The sequence below is a fragment of the Neomonachus schauinslandi genome, chromosome 3 (genome assembly GCF_002201575.2).
Source record: "Neomonachus schauinslandi chromosome 3, ASM220157v2, whole genome shotgun sequence".
Classification (NCBI taxonomy): domain Eukaryota; kingdom Metazoa; phylum Chordata; class Mammalia; order Carnivora; family Phocidae; genus Neomonachus; species Neomonachus schauinslandi.
This window is the reverse complement of record NC_058405.1, coordinates 66,029,314-66,050,188: the sequence shown is the minus strand read 5'-3', so window position 1 is coordinate 66,050,188 and position 20,875 is coordinate 66,029,314. Positions and strand designations below refer to the sequence as shown.

Here is a 20,875-nt window from a genome sequence, read left to right as displayed (position 1 = left end):
ATAGCGCTTAAATAATGCATATAGATTCTGTTGAAATAGCTATACTGTAAAAGACATAAGAATTTGGCTAATCACCCATTATTAGATGTTTCCCCCACTACACCTGGTATATACTAAGAAAGAAGAGAGAAAAGATAAAAAAATTTGTCAATGTCAGACTCGTTTTGGATTGGGGACTAATTTTGTTTTTTAATACTGTTGTTTTTAATAGTATTGCCAATGTTCCAGGTAATGTGGGGCTTCTTTGTTCTTCATAACTTTTCATGATTATACTAAATAGCCAAGATTTTAGGGGCAACAGGCTGGCTAGGCCCATGACCTCTTTCTTCCTACTGCTCCATGGGGGTTCATTCGATAGCCCAGGTTTGCTCAGAGAAAATGAGCAGTGTTCTTTGGTCCAGACTGAACATGCTCACAAGAGCTCAGTTTTAACCTGTTAGCTGGTTAATGAACAAGCTTAATCAACAAGGTTAATTTGTGAACCTCTACAAATGTGGTCTGTGTGTAGGTGGTATCTCTCTTGAAGGGAAAGACATTCCCCCTATCTGTTTCCAGGGAAGGGATGATCTTCAGACAGGAATTCTCTCTTGTCCCAGGTAATTGGCTCTCTGAAGGTGGGTCAATATAACCTGGGCCTACACTTCATGGTATCTAGAGCTCTGCTCTTGGGTTGCAAGGGTTAAAGATGGACATCGCCACTTGGAAGCAAGCAGAGGATGTCATTGCTGTTATGTCAATAAATGAAGATGAGCAAGCCGTATCGCTCGCCAGGTTATGCAGGGTCAAATGACTCCGTGTATTTATTTCCCTTTTGTTATCTGTAGTTCATTAGTTCTCAAACTTGGATGAGCATCGGAATCACCTGGAGGGCTTGTGAAAACCCAGATGGCTGGGCCCTCGCTCCAGGGTCTCTGATTCAGTGGGTCTGCGGAGGGGGCTCATCAAGACTGCATTTCTCACACGTGTTCAGGTGATGGTGATACTGCTGGTCCAGGGAACCACATTTTGGGAACCTCCTCCTTAACCCACTGCTTCTGATCGTATGGTGCAAAGACCATCTGATTAAAATCACCTAGAATGCTTGCTAAAACATAGGTTTTTGGCCTTCATCAGAATCTGAGGGGTGGGGGCGGCAGTCAGAATGACAAACTTTACCGCGTTCCCAAGTGACATTCATGCACTCTAAACTTTGAGTCTCAATACCTTACCCGTTAGCAAAGTGTCATTGCAGGGTTCCACCCGATCTGGGTGCATATTAAGGAAGGAGTTCTCAGCCCACCCTTAAACTAGGAGGAGCAAACAAGCTGCATCTCAAGTACCAAACATGATCTGAGACGCATTCCCTGACTGCTTATGATGTAGGGCATGCTGTGAGAAGGGGGCAGGGGCCGCCCATTGTTGCCACCCTTAGCGGGAGTGTTAAAGGAGAAGATCTAGGGAATATCTGCGATCAGTGAAAGCCCAGGGAGAAGGTAACTCTTAGAGAACCAAGTTGAGCTGGGTGCTCTAGCTATGCAGCTTACTAAGAGTTCCTTTTTCCAAGACTCACTTTGGAGGTTATGGTTTTATTTTTTATTAGGAAAAACAGATCATAGCACCTCTATTTTTAAATACGGAGGTTATAACTTACACTGTAGTTTAACAGCTGGTGAGGGATGCCAGAGGCCTTGGAGGCCCAGCTTAGAGATTTTTGCACATGCCTCTGGGCCCACGCTGGCGAGTGCAAGAAGGCCTCCGTGTAGGCCCCAAAGGTCTCTGCCTCTATTTATAAAAGCTTCTCTGTCTTCATGAAATTAGAGACAATCACCTTGATGTATCATTTAATAAATTCCCACTTAACAGTTTATATTATTTAATAAATAATTCCGTTCAATAGTGAAATAGACCTTCTGCCTGAAACCAAAAAGAAAAACAAGCAAACAAACAAACCAAACCAAACACACACCTTCTAACTGGCGCATATCATTTTTAAGACCGAAGAAGGAAGACGTAGGGCTGAGATGGTCACTTTGTGAGTATACCTCCTGTTCTAGCACCAGCGCTAGAGGCCCTGAGAGACAGGACACAGACCCAGAGTCCCCACAGCTTCCCTGCCCCAGGTTCTCATTCTCCCTGCTTTGAGCTCCAGAGCCACGCTGGGGTCCAAAGTAAAATGGATGTTATACGGAAGTTCAGCAAAGACAAATTGGAAACTCCTCGTAAGCCAGTCCCAAGTAGAATAAACGCTTCAACAGAGACTTCCGGGGCTGGGGGCTCTTAGCCTGAAAAACTGATTTTTGTAGTAGAAATGAAGCAAGTCGGGGGTATACTTCTATTTGTGGGCAAATCTGGGTTTCCTGAGTCTTTGCTAAGTAAGTTTTCCCAAGCTCGGTGCTTTTCCTTAAAGCTAACCTGCTAGACTCTGGCAAATCTGTTCCACCACTCCAACTTGTTCTAAAATTGTAAACCGGAATCTACTCTATCTTAAAAACCTCACACTCTGGGCTTCACACACCCTCTGCTCATCATGCGTCAGAAAAAAGACAGTTTCTTCATCTCCGTTGATGCTTTACCTGAGCTGGTTGAGGCAGGGGATTTGCTGCGCCTGGAAGGTCCTGGGCTCTTGGTGGTGCTCCTGCGGGATGATGAAGCTATTTTGGTGTAAGAAGTGGACTTCACCACTCGACATTCTGGGGGAAAGGACAACAACCACACGTCATTATAGGATCATGGCATAAACCATTCAAAATGCACAGTAAACCCGGAGACAGACATATATGGCCCCCCCTCAGTCACATCCACTTCCTGCCAGCCCTGTGCTTATCTAGAACAAAAGAACCAAGAAAACAATGAGAAAAGGGCAGAGTGGGCATCTTAGACATGGAAGTAAATAATACTCTAAGCCTTCTAGTTTACCTTGTTTACAATAATATTTTGGAGAGATTGGGGGTAAAAAGGGTGCTTTTGTTGGTTTCTCTCCACCCACCTCTTGTGTTATTTGTGTACATGTGTTTCTTTCAGGAAAGATTGTTCTTTCTTCCAAGAAAACTGTTAGACAAAAGGTCAATCTCATAAACCAAGATATGCAGCGATGGAGGATTCCACCCATCAGGTCCCAATTTACCGCTCTTGGGATCCTTGCAATGGTAGTGATGGTTTTTTACCATATGTGAGAAATGACAGCATTCGCTCAAAAGAAGGAAACTCGGCGAAGAGATGACTTCACCCTGCTACAAGGACACCGTGTGAGTGTGCGCCATCACACAACTGTGTTTATAGGATGGTTCTTGGCCCGAGGATGTAAAACAACTTTGCTTTTATTAGACTTAAATCCTTGGTGTTTGTGTTCGTGAAATTTAACACTAAACATCTTAAATAGCAAAGAGGTTTTTTTATTTCCTTCTAAGTGAGCTGCATTGACCAATTATGATGTTGTGTAAATCTACCCATCTTGTTCTGAAGAAACCACTCTGGATAATTAAAAAATATGTTTATGCTTGTAATGATAATCAATGTTCACCGTGAGTAGAAAAGTACGGAGAATATAAAAAAAAAAAAAATCTATCAAGTGATACTTTTTTTTTTTTTTGGAGGGTGGTATACAAACTAGAATTTTTTCTACTCATTTTCTATTTAAACAACTTTGGGATTAGTCTGTATATGTCGATCTGCTACCAGGCCTTTTTACACCATGATACATTGTGAGCATTTTCACCCTGTCTTTAATGGAACATTTTACTACATGGATGTACCATAATTTGCTTAGCCCAATTCCTACTGTTGGATATTTAACTTGGGTTCAATATTTCACTATCATAAATAACAAAACACCATTCTCAATGAGCGTGCAGTTATTTGATTATTTCTTTAGGATAGATTTAGCCCCTGGCCCTTGAAATTTAGTTTCTAGTTACTGGAAACCAGGGGGTATATTTTAGATGCTTAACAAATTCTGCTGAAGGAAGTGGGATTGTGAGTCTAAAGCGAAGCACTTTTGAAAAGGTTTTGACCAACTGCCCTCCAGACAAGCTGACTCAAACTGTACTTTCATCAGAGTATGAGAGTAGTCATTAGCCTAACCCCTCACTGAGGTTATGTTCTATCTTCTCAAAAAATTTTAATTTCTTTTTTTTTTAAGATTTTATTTATTTATTTGAGACAGAGAGAATGAGAGACAGAGAGCATGAGAGGGAGGAGGGTCAGAGGGAGAAGCAGACTCCCCGCCGAGCAGGGAGCCCGATGCGGGACTCGATCCTGTGACTCCAGGATCATGACCTGAGCCGAAGGCAGTCGCTTAACCAACTGAGCCACCCAGGCGCCCCCAAAAATTTTAATTTCTACACAAATATCAGACTCTGTTGCCTTAAATCTGAATTTGTTTGATTACCAATAAAGTTATATATTTTTCCCCATATGCTTGTTAGCCATTTGTATTCTTTTGCTATTATTTGCTCATGTTTTTTGGCCATTTGCAATTGGGATGTTCTTTTTCTTATTGGTTTGTAAGAATGCACTCTGTATTAAAGTTCTTTCCCTTTGTCTATCATTTTATAAACATTTAACTGTGTAAGTAGTTGTTGAAATACGTTCGCTTTAAATGTGGTATTCTTTTTAAGTATAGTAGTTTAAAATTGAATTCTAATTGATTAACTTTCCCCTTATGCATTTTTTTAAAAGATTTTATTTATTTATTTGACAGAGACAGACACAGCGAAAGAGGGAACACAAGCAGGGGGAGTGGGAGAGGGAGAAGCAGGCTTCCCGCCGAGCCCGATGCGGGGCTCGATCCCAGGACCCGGGGATCATGACCTGAGCCGAAGGCAGATGCTTAACGACTGAGCCACTCAGGCGCCCCCAACCCTTATGCACTTTTTACCATTTTATATTTCAATAACAAAGAAATCATAATAATTCCAGATCTAATTCTGATGCTTGACTTTGAAATTTTCTTCCCTACTCATGCAATTTCTAATTTTCTAAGCTCAAAACATGTTTTTTTTTCCTTTATACCTTCTGAATGGCTTTATATAAACATCTTTTCCTCTTTTTCCCAAACCAACAAAGTAGTTCACATTGTTTAGTAAAGAAGGAATGTAAGTGTATATAAAATATAAATGTTGCAAGCCTGCAAATAGATAATGGAGAAAGTCTCCTGGAGAGCCTTATGCATTGAACTGTGGGGGTGGGGTGGGGGTGCAAAAAGAAGAGGAAGGATTTCAGATGGAAAAAGGAAAGGAAAGAAATTCCACCTTGAGGTATTAGTAGTTGTGGCCTCATAGTCAAAAGCAGAGACAAAATGATTCAGGGCATTACTGAGTGTGCCCAGGCTTCCCTGATGGTTACTTGGGCCACTGTTGGCTGCTTTAGCCTGGCCAGATGGTCCTGAAATATTCCATTTCTTAAAAAGAAAGAGAGAGAGAGAGGAGAAAGAAATCTATCCATCTGGACATAAATTAAAAGACAGAAGGAAAATTTAAAGCAAAAATTAAAAGACAGAAGTAAGCAAGACATATAACAGAATAACATCGAAGATATGACCAGAGCCACAAAAAGTGTTCTCATGGGGTGACAGTGTCCACAGGTGTGTTTACGGAGGTTTTAATTCACAAAACAGATCTATGGAACATGCAAAGAGGACATCCACTTAGCTCAAGGCTCCGTCCACAAAACTGACGATGAATCCTAGAGTTTGTCCTAGTCTTGGATACCGGCCTGGCCTTTTGGAAATATATTAGCAACCAAATTAGATGGCTGTGATCTTGCTGGTCCATTGGCATGCTTCAGGTGTCCACTGTGTGCCAAGTGCTGAACACGGCAGGCATTATGAAGAACACACAAAGTTTTGGGACTCGAAATACTTGCCACCTGGTAGTGCAGTATGGAGTCTTTTAGCCAGCAGTCATTTTTAACAAAATCATTTTTGAAACTGAGGGTTCTCTTTTGCTAATTTTTATTTCATGGAACTCATGCTTGAAAAACACTGGTTTAGGAAACCAACTGTTTTAAGTAATAATACATTGCTCATTTGAACTCAAAATCAGGACCATAATGAGGGCAGGATGACCAGGACTTTCTGGTCATCCCAGGTCATGAATGTTTAGAGGTCACTACATTTAAAATAATAATTCAAAAAGCTCTGTATCTAGTGAGCAAGAATGAAAAGTTAAAATAGAAAGCCACCAGATGGTGCACATTGGTAATAACACCCATCTGTGAGCCGCAACATGAATTAAAAAGTTGATTTTAGGGTTTGTCGCACGCGGTTTGTGACAGGTGCCAGAATTGCTGGTTATGGCTACGACTACCAACCAGGGCTCGGGATCGGCATAATGGAACCAGTCTTACCACACTCAGTTGACATTTTCCAGCTACCACAAAGAAACTAGGCATTTCAGTTAGGCAGCTCAGCCTTATCAGAGCCAATGTAGGCGTTTTGTTTGATTTTCAAAGCATCGAGAAGAACTCGTGGGCTCCCACCATGCTTCTAGAGCTTCTCTTGAACTTGGTTCTCACCATATTATTAACCTATCAAAAGTAGTCATGTATTAGTCTGCCCCCCCCCCACCTCCCACTCCATTTGGTACTAACTAGTCCTGGCATCCGAAAAGGCATGTAAAGTTCCTCCATAAATATTGGCCCAAATTGCTACTGATCCTGTTACCACTTGTGTGAACTCTTACTATTCACTGACCTCATCCAACTTCTCATTTTACAGAGAAGGAAGCTGGGTCTCAGAGAGGCTAACCAGCTTGTTTCCAAACCCTAGTCTCGGACTGGGGGCTTCCTCATGACCCCGGGATCTGACGTTGTCACTTAAGCAAGCTGTCCCACCGTGAATAAAAGCTGAAAGTTTTCTATCAGTGCCCATGGTTGGGACAGACAAACAAGTGAGTGATGGTGGGTAGTGGGAAGCTTGGCAAACAACCAGTTCCCATTTCAATTAAAAATTGAAGATACTAAAGCTACAGCTCTATCAAGATGCCTATTGCAGGGCGCCTGGGTGGCTCAGTTGGTTAAGCGACTGCCTTCGGCTCAGGTCATGATCCTGGAGTCCCGGGATCGGGTCCCGCATCGGGCTCCCTGCTCAGCGGGGAGTCTGCTTCTCCCTCTGACCCTCCTCCCTGTCATGCTCTCTGTCTCTCATTCTCTCTGTCTCAAATAAATAAATAAAATCTTAAAAAAAAAAGATGCCTATTGCATCAGAAAACAAAACAAAACAATGAACTGTCTTTCAGAAGTGGAGCTATAGTGTAGTAGTAGGTTGGGAGGGGTCATGGAGTCTGAAAGATAATCATAAATATTTTAAACCTTGTACCTCTTGCCTTCAGAATAAGAGTGAAGCTTCATGACTCATATAAGGAATTAGAATAATTCTGAAAGGCTAGGGTTGAATATAACAGAAAACAGAAACAAAACAATGACAGCAACTGCTTTTTTTCCTAAGGTCAAAATAAAGAAAGACGAAAATGGCAGCTCCAAGCCATAAATTAGAAAAAAAAAAAATACAAAAGATTCCAACCATCTTTCCCATTAAAGTTTAGAGTTTAAGTATTTTAATTAGTTTAAACGGGAATGGTATTTTATAATGGAGAAAAATGCAGTGAAGGACAAATGCTTCATCACTTTAGAGAGAATGCCAAAATCTTTGTCAGCTTAAAACCACATCTAAATGGCCAGTAAAACAGAAACCCTTATTTGTTCTCACAAAAGACATTTTCATGGCCTCTGGTAAGGAAGAAAACAGCACCCTCCAGTCTCCCTCTCTTGTGGGGTCATTTGTTTTGGGGAGGTATCACTTCATTCTGATATTTTTGGCACCCTTGTATTATGAGGGATGCATTTCCTTTGGCAATGGAGATAATGGGCAGCACAGACACTCCTTAAGAAAGATCATACTGGGGACGCCTGGGTTGCACAGTCGGTTAAGCGTCAGATTCTTGGTTTCAGCTCAGGTCGTGATCTCAGAGTCATGAGATCCAGCCCCGCATCAGGCTCCTTGCTGAGCAAGGAGTCTGCTTGAGATTCTCTCTCCCTCTGCCTCTGCCCCTCATGCTCACTTGTCCTCTCTCTCTAAAATAAATAAATAAATCTTGAAAAGAAAGGAAGGAAGGAAGAGAGGAGAAAGAGAGAGAAGAAAGAAAGAAAGAAAGAGAAAGAAAGGAAGGAAGGAAGGAAGAAAGGAAGGAAAGAAGAAAGACGATATTGAAGGACTATAGGTAAGCCACTTGAAGGAAACTTTGGGATAGGACTTTCTCTTGCTATTAAAGGTTGAAGCCTACCCAAAGCATAGAAAATCAGATCAAACACATTATATGGGTCTCTGGCGACTGAACCTGATTTAATTAAATCCCTGCTTTAGAAAGTCCCTATATTCACAGTTCTGTGAGAGGGGAAAGTATCATTCACCATATGGTCTATACTAATGTTTGCCTTACAGATGTCCTCAAGATTCGGTAAGACAGAAGTTAAAACATTTCCCACCTTCACCCTGGACCCCAATTTAAGAAATGAGCCTCCTGAAATGGACAGATTTAGAAGACAACCCAGATGCAGATGTATAGGGAAGAGACTCGAAAAGGAATAAATTCTTTGGCCATGTTCCCAGTGGCATGAGAACCTCCACTTATGCAGATTCTCCCCCAACTCGGAAACAGTTGGTAGGTAGGCTGTAGTGTTGTGGAAAGTGCTAAAGAAGAGAAATGGTGACAGAATGCCACCCCAGGCACCACCAGCTCACCTGAGCTCACACAGCATTCAAGGGGGCCCACCTGTGCCTTTTGGAGACTCTTGAAGAGCAAAGGGGAAGCTCCCAAGTGTCTAGACAGCCTTAGTGACAGGCTGCATGCCAGCTAGGGAATATTCTTTAAACAAGCTATCTTTTTACTCTTTTACTCTCTTTTCAAAACCAGCCAGAATACAGGCAGGGGCCTCTCAACTGGTATCTGCTCTAAATTCAGTTGTTCAGAACCGTTAAGGAGATGGGCAAGTTCATCTGGAAGAATCCATCATGAGCAGTAGACGCTTTGTGCTCTCCTCCCCATCCTGATTACAAAGACAAGCTTCCTCTCAACTTGGCAAAGGCACAAAGCCTCCAAATGGAATAACATTCCTCTCTTTGGTTATATGCAAAAGAGAGTCAGGAAGCACATTCGGTTCTAGAGACTTTTTATAAAAATGGCACAAGCTCAATGACCGAGAGAGAACTCGGGATTCTGTCTGTAACTCTCCAACAAGTTGCTCTTACATGTTCGTCTGCTCTGAGCTGGAAGGAGCCCTCTGAGAATCCTTCAAGGTTATCAGTGGTTACCAAATCAACTCTCTCCTCGATTCATGAATATTCTCTCCTATCTCTAGAAGTGGTTGTCCAGCTCTCTCTGGAGCACCTCTGGGGCCTGGGGGATTCACCATGTCTGTCTCATGGTTTCGAAGCCTTCACCACCCTGCCTGTCCAGTTCATCCGTGGGTGAACTGAACAGCGCATTCTTGGGTATGTCCGACAACCAAGGTTTACTTCTGTAGAAACATGATTTTCACACTTCACTGCAGCATTATAGGATATCCAAATGTAGGCTCCTTACAGGAAGGGTCAGTCTGCATCTCCCCAGCAAGGACCGAAGCCTGTTCTCCCAATTCTGTGCCACCTGGATTCTGAGTCAGTCCTGACACTACAGTGGAATTCCCATCCCTACTGGCTGTGGGGTTTGGACCCAGTGTAACTTCCCTCAGCTCCATAGGCACCATGTCTGGAATAAAAGCGGTCAAGACTGAAACACTCTAAAACATAGTTTTTAAAAAACAAAGTATGTAGCAGACTGAGCTGAAAGTGAAGGCATTGGTTGGAGTCGCTTAGCTGGAGAGTAAAGTCCCAGAAATTGAGATTTTTTAAGTACCTTCTAAAAATACAGCTACGCGTGTCTAAACCCAGCACCTAGACTGGCCTACCACAACTTTTCAGAACACCCAGCTAAGCACTCCAGATGGCGCACACGTGTTCCCACAGCCGGGGCTGCTCGCTGTGAAACTAACACGAACCAGCTCTGGAAGCACTCGCCGGCTGAGACTCCTTTATGTAACCTCTGCGCAAGGCTTGATGGCTCTGGGATTTTCTGCACTAACGTTGCAAGAGTCACCACTCAGAATGATTCTCTTCTCCAAATATTTTCCCTTTTCCTAATAGTCAAATAAGAATTAATTTTTCCTACGTAACAGCTGAGAGTTATAGGGAGGTCAGGGACGGGGGACAGTTTTGCTCTAGGAGATTCGCCTGGTTACCCAGGTTCTTGCTATCGTGTTTCTGTCACCCACGAGTGTTCTCGTCCACAAGGTCCCAGCCAGCTTGTCATGCAGTCTCTGAGTTTCAGCCCTGGGGGGAAGGGAGAAAAAGAGGCAGACCTCCAGATGCTAGGCAAGAAAAGCTGCTCTGTGCCTTGTTCCACCAAGTCTTCATTTCCCGAAACTGATTTTTCTTTCCTTTGTCCCTCATGCCAACTGTACCGCTTAGTGCCCCCTGGTCTCTACATACTAGATGCCAGTAGCACCTCTTTAGTTGTGATGACTGAAGATGTCTCCACACATTGCCACGTGTCCCCTGGGGTCATATTGCGCCTGGTTGAGAACCACTGCTGGGTCTTTTTACTAGGCCATGTTTCCCGTGGTCTTCAATCAATTCTTAAATTCTTCCTTGAGGGTGTTAATGAAGCCGTCACTAACCACCTGCCTGGGTCCCTGAAACAATGCATATTGTACATTCTTTCTATAGCTCTGGCCAACACAAATTGATAGTTCAGGCTTATATGAATCCACTACTGTGTAGATGATGCAACTGGCAACACTGAAGGTCTTCCAATTGTCTGCTAAAATTGGATCAGCATCCATTGCTTTACCTATCTCTGAGAACATGGAGACATGGGGTCTTGAAACACTGGGGGTTTCTCACTTGAGAGTCTGGAGAATGGAGAAGGTCATGGAGCACAGTGTTGAAAAAGAAGCCTTCCACTCTGTGTTGTACAAATCTCAGTGTTGGAAAAGGGCCCAGAGCATTGCCCATACTCAGCTGCTCTCCAAGTCATCATTTCCCTTCCAGGGACCATTTGACCTTGCAATGAAACTTTTGGAACCCATCCCCAAATAGTGCTACCCGAGCCACTTTAGCTGAGTGCAACAGATATCTGTTGTTACCTATTGAGACTGGGAATATGCAACTCTATTCATTAAGCCAGGCAGAATTGCCTCAAAACGACACAATCGCATACCCTTTCTCTGATAGGAAGTCAGGATCTTGTCTTTCTGGAGGTCTAAAATATAAGTGGAGTTGGTAAGCTTCTTTTCCCCATAAAAGCCCAACCTCATCAGCATGAAAACTTGTCCCTGAGGGCAGCCTTTTTTTTTTCTATGACAGTCCTCAGCTGTTTGCCCAAGATCTGCTGCCTCTTCATTAGCCCATGCAACCTCACCAACAATCTTCATCTTTTTTAAAGTAAAGCAGTTACTAAAATTGAGAAGCACCCCTTGGCTGGCTGGGAGCTTCTCATCAGAAACCCATGTGCCTTTGGTGGGAGGTTTGAACAAATCACAGATGCTGAGGGCCTTTTGGCCAACGTGTTCCCGTTGATAGATGCATGCATGTCATCCAGGTCAAGAGGGATGCCTTCTCGGTCTTCGCTGAAGTCTGACAACACTGAGTGACTGAGTTCACAAATGGACAATGGCTGGACCACAGTACAATAGCACTCTGACCCACTACTTGCAGCAAGCTGCCCAGGAAGCCAAAGCTTTAACTATGGTAACCAGCCAGGAAGCCAGCCTGCTGTAAGTCAGACTAGCCACAAGCCAGGTTGCATTCCCTAGTAAAGACCCAGGAAGCTAACCAGTAACTCCCATAACAATTGGCCCCAAATGGCCAAGACTTGATTACTAACTGACAGCTCCCCCTAATTTTTGTCTCTGTTTCCAACTTAGAACTGAGAAAGCTAATATGCACCCCAGCCAATCACATAGCTAGCCCACCCACAGCTTCCCCACACCAACAATCAGCCCACACCTGAAGCCTTCCCTTTTCGCCGTTTATAAAGCTTTCCCACTCCTCTGCCTGCTTTAAGTCTCTGCCAAAATGCAAATGATGGTGGCTGACTCCTTTGCTCTAGCAAACTCACGATAAATAGCCTTAGCATGATCTTGTTTGGTTGCTCTTTGTTTCTACAACACACACAGCATTCCCTCCTAGCACAAAAGGAAGTAGCTGGCTTGAGTCAAGCATCTTGTTGTATGAAACAGGCTTACCTTCATCCATTAGAGTCATGAGAACATCCACAAGGGAAAAAGGCTGACTGAAGAAACAGCAGATGAACGAGCATCTCCAGTCTCACACTCTGGGCCCACACTGATGGGGTGGGTTCCCATGCATGACAGTGCACATCTGAATTTCTATTTCTATTTCTCTTTTTTGCAAAGTGCGTGTGTTAATTTCCAAATGCTGCTGTAATAAATTACCTCAAACGTGGTGGCTTAAAGTGACCAAAATTTATCCACCCCTGGTGTTAGAGACCAGAAGACCAAAAGCAAGCTGTTGCAGGGCCGCAGTCCCTCCGAAGGCTCCAGGTAAGAATCCATTTCTTGCCTCCTCCAGTTTCTGGTGGCTCCAGGCATTCCTTGACTCATGGCCACATCACTGACATCTCTGCTTCCATCTTCACATGAACATCTGCTGTGCGTGCCTGTTTTATCCCCTTTTGCCTGGTTCATATGAGAACATTTGTGTTTGGGCCCACCTGGACAATCCAAGGTAATCTCCTCATCTCCAGATCCTTAACCTAATTATATCTGCAGAGATGCTTTTTCCAAATAAGGTAACATTTCCGAGCTGATATCTTTGGGTGGCCAGATTATTCAATCTACAACATCACGTGTGACACAACTTAAGGACAAGCCTTTCTTGAGAAGTTTTGTCAGGAAATCTGTTGTTATTCCCCTGCCAAAAACCTTTCCATGACTCCTTGCTGCTTTTTGAGAACATCCTTAGCATACTCTGTAAGACTCCAGTCTACCTCAGCCTCTGTCTCTTCTTTGCTTTGGACACATTATTTCCGTTCCTTACATGCCCTAAATATCCTCCTCCCTTTGAGCATTAGAACTTTAATATCCATGCACAAGAATCAAGTTGGCCCTCCTACCACCTCACCTGGCTAACCGTGGCTCATACTTCCTGCTCAGTTTAAATTCATTTATTGTGAAAATATTCGCCAAGTCCCTGCTGTTTAGGAGCCAGGATACAGTGGTCAATTGGGAGAAGGAGTAACACCCTCATAGAATTTATCCTCTAGTAGAGGAAATGGGCCTTAAAAAACAAAAACAAGGAGAAGCGCTGGTTTTATAAGCACTTTGCCAAGAATTGAAAGGATGATGTGACAGTGAGTGCCTGAGTGACTGGTTTCTCTCTACTGGTGGTCAGAGAAGGTGTCTGGGAGTAGAGGACATTGAAAGTGAGCTCTGAACACAAGACAGAGCCAGCCATGTGTAGATTAGAGGAAAGAAATGGAGGCAGAGGACAGATCAAGTCAGGATTGGGAAGACCAAGGGAGAGGGTTGGATTGTACATTATGCACGATAGGAAGTTATAGAAGGGTTTTAGGCTAAGGCATTTCATTTGTGAGTCTAAAAGGTCGCCCTTGCTGCTGTGTAGAGGAAGGGTTTCAGAGGAGCTAATCTAAGTGAGAAAGGATGGTGGCCTGGACCATGGTAGAGGTAATGGAAATGGACAGAAGAGAAAAACCCGGGGTATGATGTGAAGATCGAGTCCACGAAGCTCAAGGATGGACCAGATGGGGTGTGGGTGGGCAGGAAAATCTCAGCCTACACGATCTTTCGTGGGTGTACTGCTGAGTCCTCCTGAGGGGTCTGCACATGCAGTGTCATCATGTGCCAAAGGGCAGGAGAGAGCCAAAAGCTTACCAAGGCCTATGGTCTTCCTGCAGGATAAAGGACAGATTTTCTAGCTCTTTACAAATCCTTGTCCTTCCCTTGACCTACTCAATTGGAGTCACTGGAAGTGAGACCCGGGGCATTAAAAAAATCTCCTGGTGATCATGATGGTGTGGGTCCATAGACCAGAAACCTTTTGCCATTCTCTGGTATACAGATAAGAAAATTACTGAAGAAAATCCAGAGGCTCAGAGTTTGAAGTAATTGTGCAATGTGGCATTTGGAAAGAAGGATTAAACTAACAGAATGAGATGAATTAGCAAGACAAATCAGTCTTGAAAAAGCAACAAATATCTGTCCCACTTTAGATTTGGTCCCAACTCAAATGTTCAAAAACAATAAACTATCGTCCAGAGACCTAGCTGAAAGCAGACTTTGGAAGAAGAATAAGAGTTCACATTTATGAGCAACTCATGACCACCTGGTTTTCATTAGCTACAAAATAGAAAGGATCTGAAAGATAGATAAGAAATAAGAAACAGATAAATTACTCAAGAACTGAAAGCTAGAAAGTGAGTATGAACTCCTCCCAGAGAAAAGGAAATAAAGGAAGCCAAAAAAAAAAAAAAACCATAGAAGTATTAACTGAAATTAAATTTGATAGCTCTCTCCTTGGGTAAGGCTCCTTTATGACCAACTTTATCTTAGCCATGCAGAAACAAGGATAAATGTACATCTTTGGTCCGGTGGCCTAGCACTGGTCTGAGTGGTTCATGGTCAGGAGGTCTGGAAGGGGGCTCACTGGGAAACGTGAAGGTGTGGAGCTGGTGGGCAACACAAAGTAATGACAGTTGAGAAAGCCAGGTGTGTCATTCACAAAGGATAAGGTTTTATTCTGAATTGTCTTATGCCCCCTGAATGAGATTAGGACTAGTACAGTTTGGATAACAATAGGGTCTATTCTTCTCCCATTAAAAACAAAGTCATAGGCTCTGTGCTGTCCAATAGTTTGGGCCATTTTGTTTAGGAAAGTTCTCTCGTACCTTGTGCTGATGTAGTTCATGGACCAGCAGCCTTAACATCACCTGGGAGCTTGTAGAATCTTAAGCTCCACCCCAGACCTACTGAATCAGAATATGCATTTTACCAATGTTCCTGGTGATTTGTATTCACAATAAAGCTAAAACTATGGAGGGGCACCCTTGAATCAGTAACTCTGATCTAAGGGAGCATGTGAAAAAAAAACAACAGGTTCCTGGGCCCAAGTCTCCAGAGATTCCAATCCCATAGGCCAGGCATCTAGATCATGAGCAAGCACCTTAGCTGACTATGATTCTAACACTCAAGGAATAATTTAAGAAACAGGGCCATAGATGGTAATAAATAGGAGTTAGTAGCTCTAGAAAGGATTAAATAACAGACATAGCCCTATACCTTATTGAGAGAGCAATATTTAATGGTAGTGTTTCTTGACTTCCCTAATGATAAGAATCACTTGAGGGTTATTGGTAAACATTCAACTTCCCAAATCCCTTTCCCAGATGTTTTGATGCAATGGGTCTGGAAATTTATATTTTTAATAGGTACCCTGGTTTTTTTATAACTAGAGAGGTTTAGAACTTCTTTACTGGAAGGCACACAGCTCAAGAAAAGTATCTATGGTACAGTTAAGAAGGGCACTGTGCAAGGTGGGCCTGCGCTATCCAGCTTATCACCTGGTCAGTTAAAGCAGAAGGACCATGTTCTTGGTGGGGGAGGGGCTTACATACAAAGGAAGTTTCCCGAAATTCACCTACCCTCATCTAGATGTTCTGTGAAGTGGACATCAAGTCTGATTGGGAATAGAGATTGTCCACCAGGAAGGGGTACCTGCATTTGAAGAGAAATCATCGGAGCCTCATCCTGAGAAAGGACATCCAAACCTGATTCCACATTGAGTAAATGAGATTTGGGAGTCATTGCTTTTGTGTCTGGAGGTAAAGACAAGACTTGAGAAGATAATTCTCCAACCAAAATCATCTTTGAGCCTGCACTGTCATCTCAAGGAGGAAAAAATAAAAATTCAATAGGGAAACCAAGGGGGAGAAAAACCCCTAACTGTAGGACCAGGAATAAACATTCCAACCCTGGTGTAGAAGAAAATAATCAAACTGTCATGACAAATGACAAGCTGAACTTACATGGTTATAAAAGGGATCGAAAAAACTATTCTGGTACTCAAGAATAGTGATGCAAATCTACTTCTGAGCAAAGTCTCATTGGGATAGAATTTAATTTAGAGGTTTTGCCTTCAAGGAATAAGGACAATCACAGGGGTTGATAAAACTCAGCTACTTCAGGGAAGAAACAGGTAACACAAGTGTGTACATTTGTTAGAGCACAAAAAATCAGGAATTGAATTAGTCATACCCTACATAAACCCTTCGAATTCATTTATTAATATATAATTCTGGGGCACCTGGGTGGCTCAGTTGGTTAAGCGACTGCCTTCGGCTCAGGTCATGATCCTGGAGTCCCTGGATTGAGTCCCGCATCGGGCTCCCTGCTCAGTGGGGGGCCTGCTTCTCCCTCTGACCCTCTTCCCTCTCGTGCTCTCTGTCTCTCATTCTCTCTCTCTCAAATAAATAAATAAAATCTTTAAAAAAATATATATATATATATAATTCTGCTACTGATTTGTGAGCCCATAACCAAAACTAAAATAATCAGAACCTTAGAACGCAAAAGTAATGATAAAGTAATGATTCTGTAGTCCGAAGAAATACAACTTTGCAAACATTTTGTGATTGTTCTTCCATCATAAACAATTATTATGGAGATAGCATAAAGATGTTCTGTACCTAAAATAATGTACCACCTAAAAAAGGGAATTAAAATAGTAGCAGAAGTTCCCTAGAGAGGGGCGCCTGGATAGCTCAGTTGGTTAAGCGTCTGCCTTTGGCTCAGGTCATGATCTCAGGCTCCTGGGATCGAGCCCCATATTGGGCTCCCTGCTGACTGCTTCTCCCTCTGCCCCTCCCCCCTGCTTGTGTGCTCTCTCTCTCTCCTCTGAAATAAATAAAAAATCTTAAAAAAAATTTCCCTAGACATATTATCTAATGGTTGAATAGGTTCTTAAGAAAGCTTTCATTTCCTTCCAAGGAAATACATAAAAGTATGGCAGCCAGTTATGTTTTTCTGCAATGGCTTAACTATTGTTCTAACTACAAGAAGGCTTTAGAATTAGTGACTTCCTGGTGTATTACGGAAGTACCTATCTAAAGAAAAAAAGATCTTAGTAAGAGTCCCCCATTGGTGCCACATAAGCGATACTGCTTTTCTAAAAGTCTCTGAAGAGTGCCACCAGGGAGATCCACTGGAAAAATTAAATTAAGTGCTGCATATAAATTAGTTTTCTGTGAATCAGTTATGCCTATGGGTTTCTAGGATACTCTTTGAAGGCAGCGGCATGAAAGAACCCAGGGAACAGGGATGAAATAAATTCTTCTCTTTTTAAAATAACTCAGTACATGAACCAGACAACACCCACATTAGGACCACTTTTCTAGTCTTAGGTTTCCTGACTCTTCCACTGCTCCAGGGAAAACAGCAAGTCAGTTTATTTCTTTTAAAGATTAAATAGGATAAAAAAAATTGAAAACCCAGAGACAAAGTTTCGCAGGTTTAATATAAGTCAGAGATAAAAAAAAAACCGCGCTACCTAGGATCAATAATATATTCTAAACTTCTCCAGGGTAACCTCCCAACCTTTAGCCCTACTACCATCCATGCTGAGAAAGCAACTGTGTTTTCAGCTGGATGGTGACTCCCCAAATATTACCTTGCAATACAACTGAAAGAAGAAATGTTTCTGAATTGCTTCTATCTTTGACAGAGTGAGAGTATGCCTCGGTAGATAAATCCTGCTATTCTACAGTCTACACTTGGCAATCTCTTAGGTGACACACTTGTCACACACAGCTAATGATGTGACATGTTAAAAGTCTTGGGGGAAAATCACAGGTTATCCAAGGGCTGCAGATGACCTGTTCGAATGGACAAGGCAGGGAGGCTAACCCCTGAAAATGGCTAAACCAATGTGAAATGGGCATTCCTGGGGAATACCCCAGCTACTGCCAGAGCTGCTCTGATAGCAGCTCGGATGGGTCTTGGAGTGTTGGATGGAACAGTTAAAATGGTGTGCAAGCAGACAAGATCATTGCCATCATTTTTGTGACCCATTATGCTGATCACTGGATTTCTGGCTGCAGGATCTGGGCTGCTCACAGATCACAAAGGATGCTGTGTGTAGGGAAGAATAAGAAAATGGGAATTTGGGGAGAGTGGTCATTAATATCATCTTTAAAACAAAATCCCCAGTTTTTTATTCTGTGAAAACCTGAGGAAGACCATCATTATCTAGGAACTGACCTCATTAACATCATTTAATCACTTAAGTCTTATACCTAGGGTTTTTGTTAAGGACAGAGTAGTATCAGATACAAATAGAAACCTTTGCAGGAAGGCATGCCCACGCATATATAGGGCAGGTAAAGTTATGAATGACAAAGTTTTCCTGGACCAGACAAACTTCTAAACAATTTCTTCTTTCCAGATTCTTTCACAGTCATGCAATGTGAGAGGGACATTTTAAGGGTGAGTTAATTCTTACGGATTTCCCATCTCCTACTCTGAAAACTTAAAATTTCCTTTCCTCACTTTTGCCAAAAAGTGTAATATTTATTATCCTGTTTCCTGTGTTTCCTTGTTATTGACTTTCTTTTTAATAAGAAGTATCCTCCCCATCAACGGCCTAATAAAATCCTTGGTTGTATAGTTTAATTTTAAAGTACTCTCTTCAGGAGCCATTTATCTATTTTCCCTTCTATTCCAAATGACAGACATTAAATTAATCTCTGGGTAGATGTGATTAATCTTCTGTTCCAAAGTGAAGAAAAGAAGAAAAAGGTTAGAAACATTTAAAGCCTCTTTTCTTTTTTATTAGGAGAAAGCAGACTATGGATTGAAAATTTGATTTATTTCCCTTAAACCTATTTGAAGATCACCTTTAAAACAAGGGGTCAAATGTGGTTTGAAATGAATTCCCTGTTCAGTAGTTATGTAAGTCCCTGGGTTATAGTATTTCAAGGCTAATAAATATTGTAGTCATAGGAAGACAGCCATCTAATATGACAGTATATAGGATTTTGGAGGGATTGTGGTCTTTCAGTGAGAAGGGTCTGGTTAGCAGGGAGATAATATAGTTGACTTGCAGGGAAGCTGTATGAAATCAGGTAATAGTCTATTTGCACTTGGCCCTCAGCCATCAAACAAATGAGTCATTACTGCAATCCCCACAGTAGTTATCTCTGGTAGAGTAATTCACTGAATGACTACAGTAGATAACTTCTTTTTGTGGCTAGACTTATCATCTTCAAATATTTACCCAATAAATGGAAATGTTGAGCTAAGGTAAACTTGTATTTAATGGTAAATCTGGACCTTTATGTCCAAAACAAAGAAAACGTATCAAGCCATATTTAAAGACGTTCAATTTCACAGAGAGGATTTTTTTTTTCCTTTCTGAAAATATTAGCAGAAATATATTTCAGTAATTGCTAAAAACCTGTTCTCGTTAGAAAACAGAAAAGTCATCTCGTTCTCCTCAACCTTCCTGGCACATCATATACCCAATAAAAATTAAAGAGACCTAAACATCCTTTAGGCTAACAGAGACGATATCAAACATGATGGTCTCTTAGCAACCACATGATTCTATGTGAGGTCTACTGGGTCCTACTCAGGGAGGAAAGCATGTTCATACATGCCAAATATAAACAGTTAATGCATAATTTTCCTCTTGTTCTTTGAAAATAATCCATCAAAATGTTTTAAATGGATTTATTGTTTTTAGAGAGATGATATATACCCATTGTAAAAATCCAAACTGCAAAAAAGTTAAAAGAAAGCAATAAATCTTCTCAAATTAGGAGTTAGGAGCTAAGTCATGCTGGGCCACACTAGAATTTTCCATGTCCTTCCTTGGCAACCACTTTTTAAAGTAGACTTGTTCTTCTTTCTTTGTTTGGATACAGCTGAAGATTTATTGATTTTTTTTCATTTTTCTTTTAATTATTTAAATTACTTTTTGTTAATTTTGTTAGGAATATAGTAAGGCATCTTGTGATTCTGGTTCGTTTTCTCATCTCCTGCCCCCGCCCCCCCGGCAAGGATTTGGTGATAATGTTATTTTTTAAGAAGGAATTTGGCTTGGGCACCTGGGTGGCTCAGTTGGTTAAGCGACTGCCTTCGGCTCAGGTCATGATCCTGGAGTCCAGGATCGGGCTCCCTGCTTGGCGGGGAGTCTGCTTCTCCCTCTGACCCTCCCCCTCTCATGTGCTCTCTCTCTCATTTTCTCTCTCAAATAAATAAATAAGATCTTTTAAAAAAAAAAAGAAGGAATTTGGCTTTTGATTCTCGGAGTCATTGTTCAATCCTCACCTGTAACATTTTTATTTTTACAAACCTCTTCCTGCCTTCTCTCAAACCTTTTTCTTTCTATTTATGAAGGGAAATTAAAAGAAAATGCACAAACAGGCTATCACAGCTATACAATTAATAAGAACACATTTATTTAAAATGTATTATAAAATAGTATTACATGACATAGAATGTTTGAGTGAAAAAGTGGATTATAAAACAAGAGTATAGTGTGCGTATGTATGCAAGTAAATGTTTCAAAAGGATATTTCTCAACAGATTTTAACAGTGTTTTTCCCCTGAGGTCAAGAGATTACATTTAAAAAAATATATATTTTTCTGCATTTTTAATTTTCTGTAATATATGAGCATTGATTTTTAAATTAAAAATGCTCTTAAATTTTACAAAATTCAGATTTCTAAGAATGAATCCAAATGGTAAAGAAAGGCATTAAGTAAAAATGTCTCTCCCCGGGCGCCTGGGTGGCTCAGTTGGTTAAGCGACTGCCTTCGGCTCAGG

At 41.8% G+C, this 20,875-nt stretch overlaps 1 protein-coding gene across 3 annotated transcripts in view; it reads right to left on the bottom strand.

The window, feature by feature from the left end:
• DCLK1 (doublecortin like kinase 1) overlaps positions 1 to 20,875 on the bottom strand; it is a 338,663-nt gene that overhangs the window by 89,186 nt on the left and 228,602 nt on the right. For 2 of the 3 annotated variants that reach the window (XM_044913200.1, XM_021678290.1), the window contains exon 4: positions 2,559 to 2,669. In XM_044913200.1, the coding sequence (XP_044769135.1) occupies positions 2,559 to 2,669 (111 nt within the window). Of the gene's footprint in view, positions 1 to 2,552; positions 2,670 to 20,875 lie in introns of all 3 variants that reach the window. The other variant, XM_021678287.1, reaches the window with a different exon arrangement.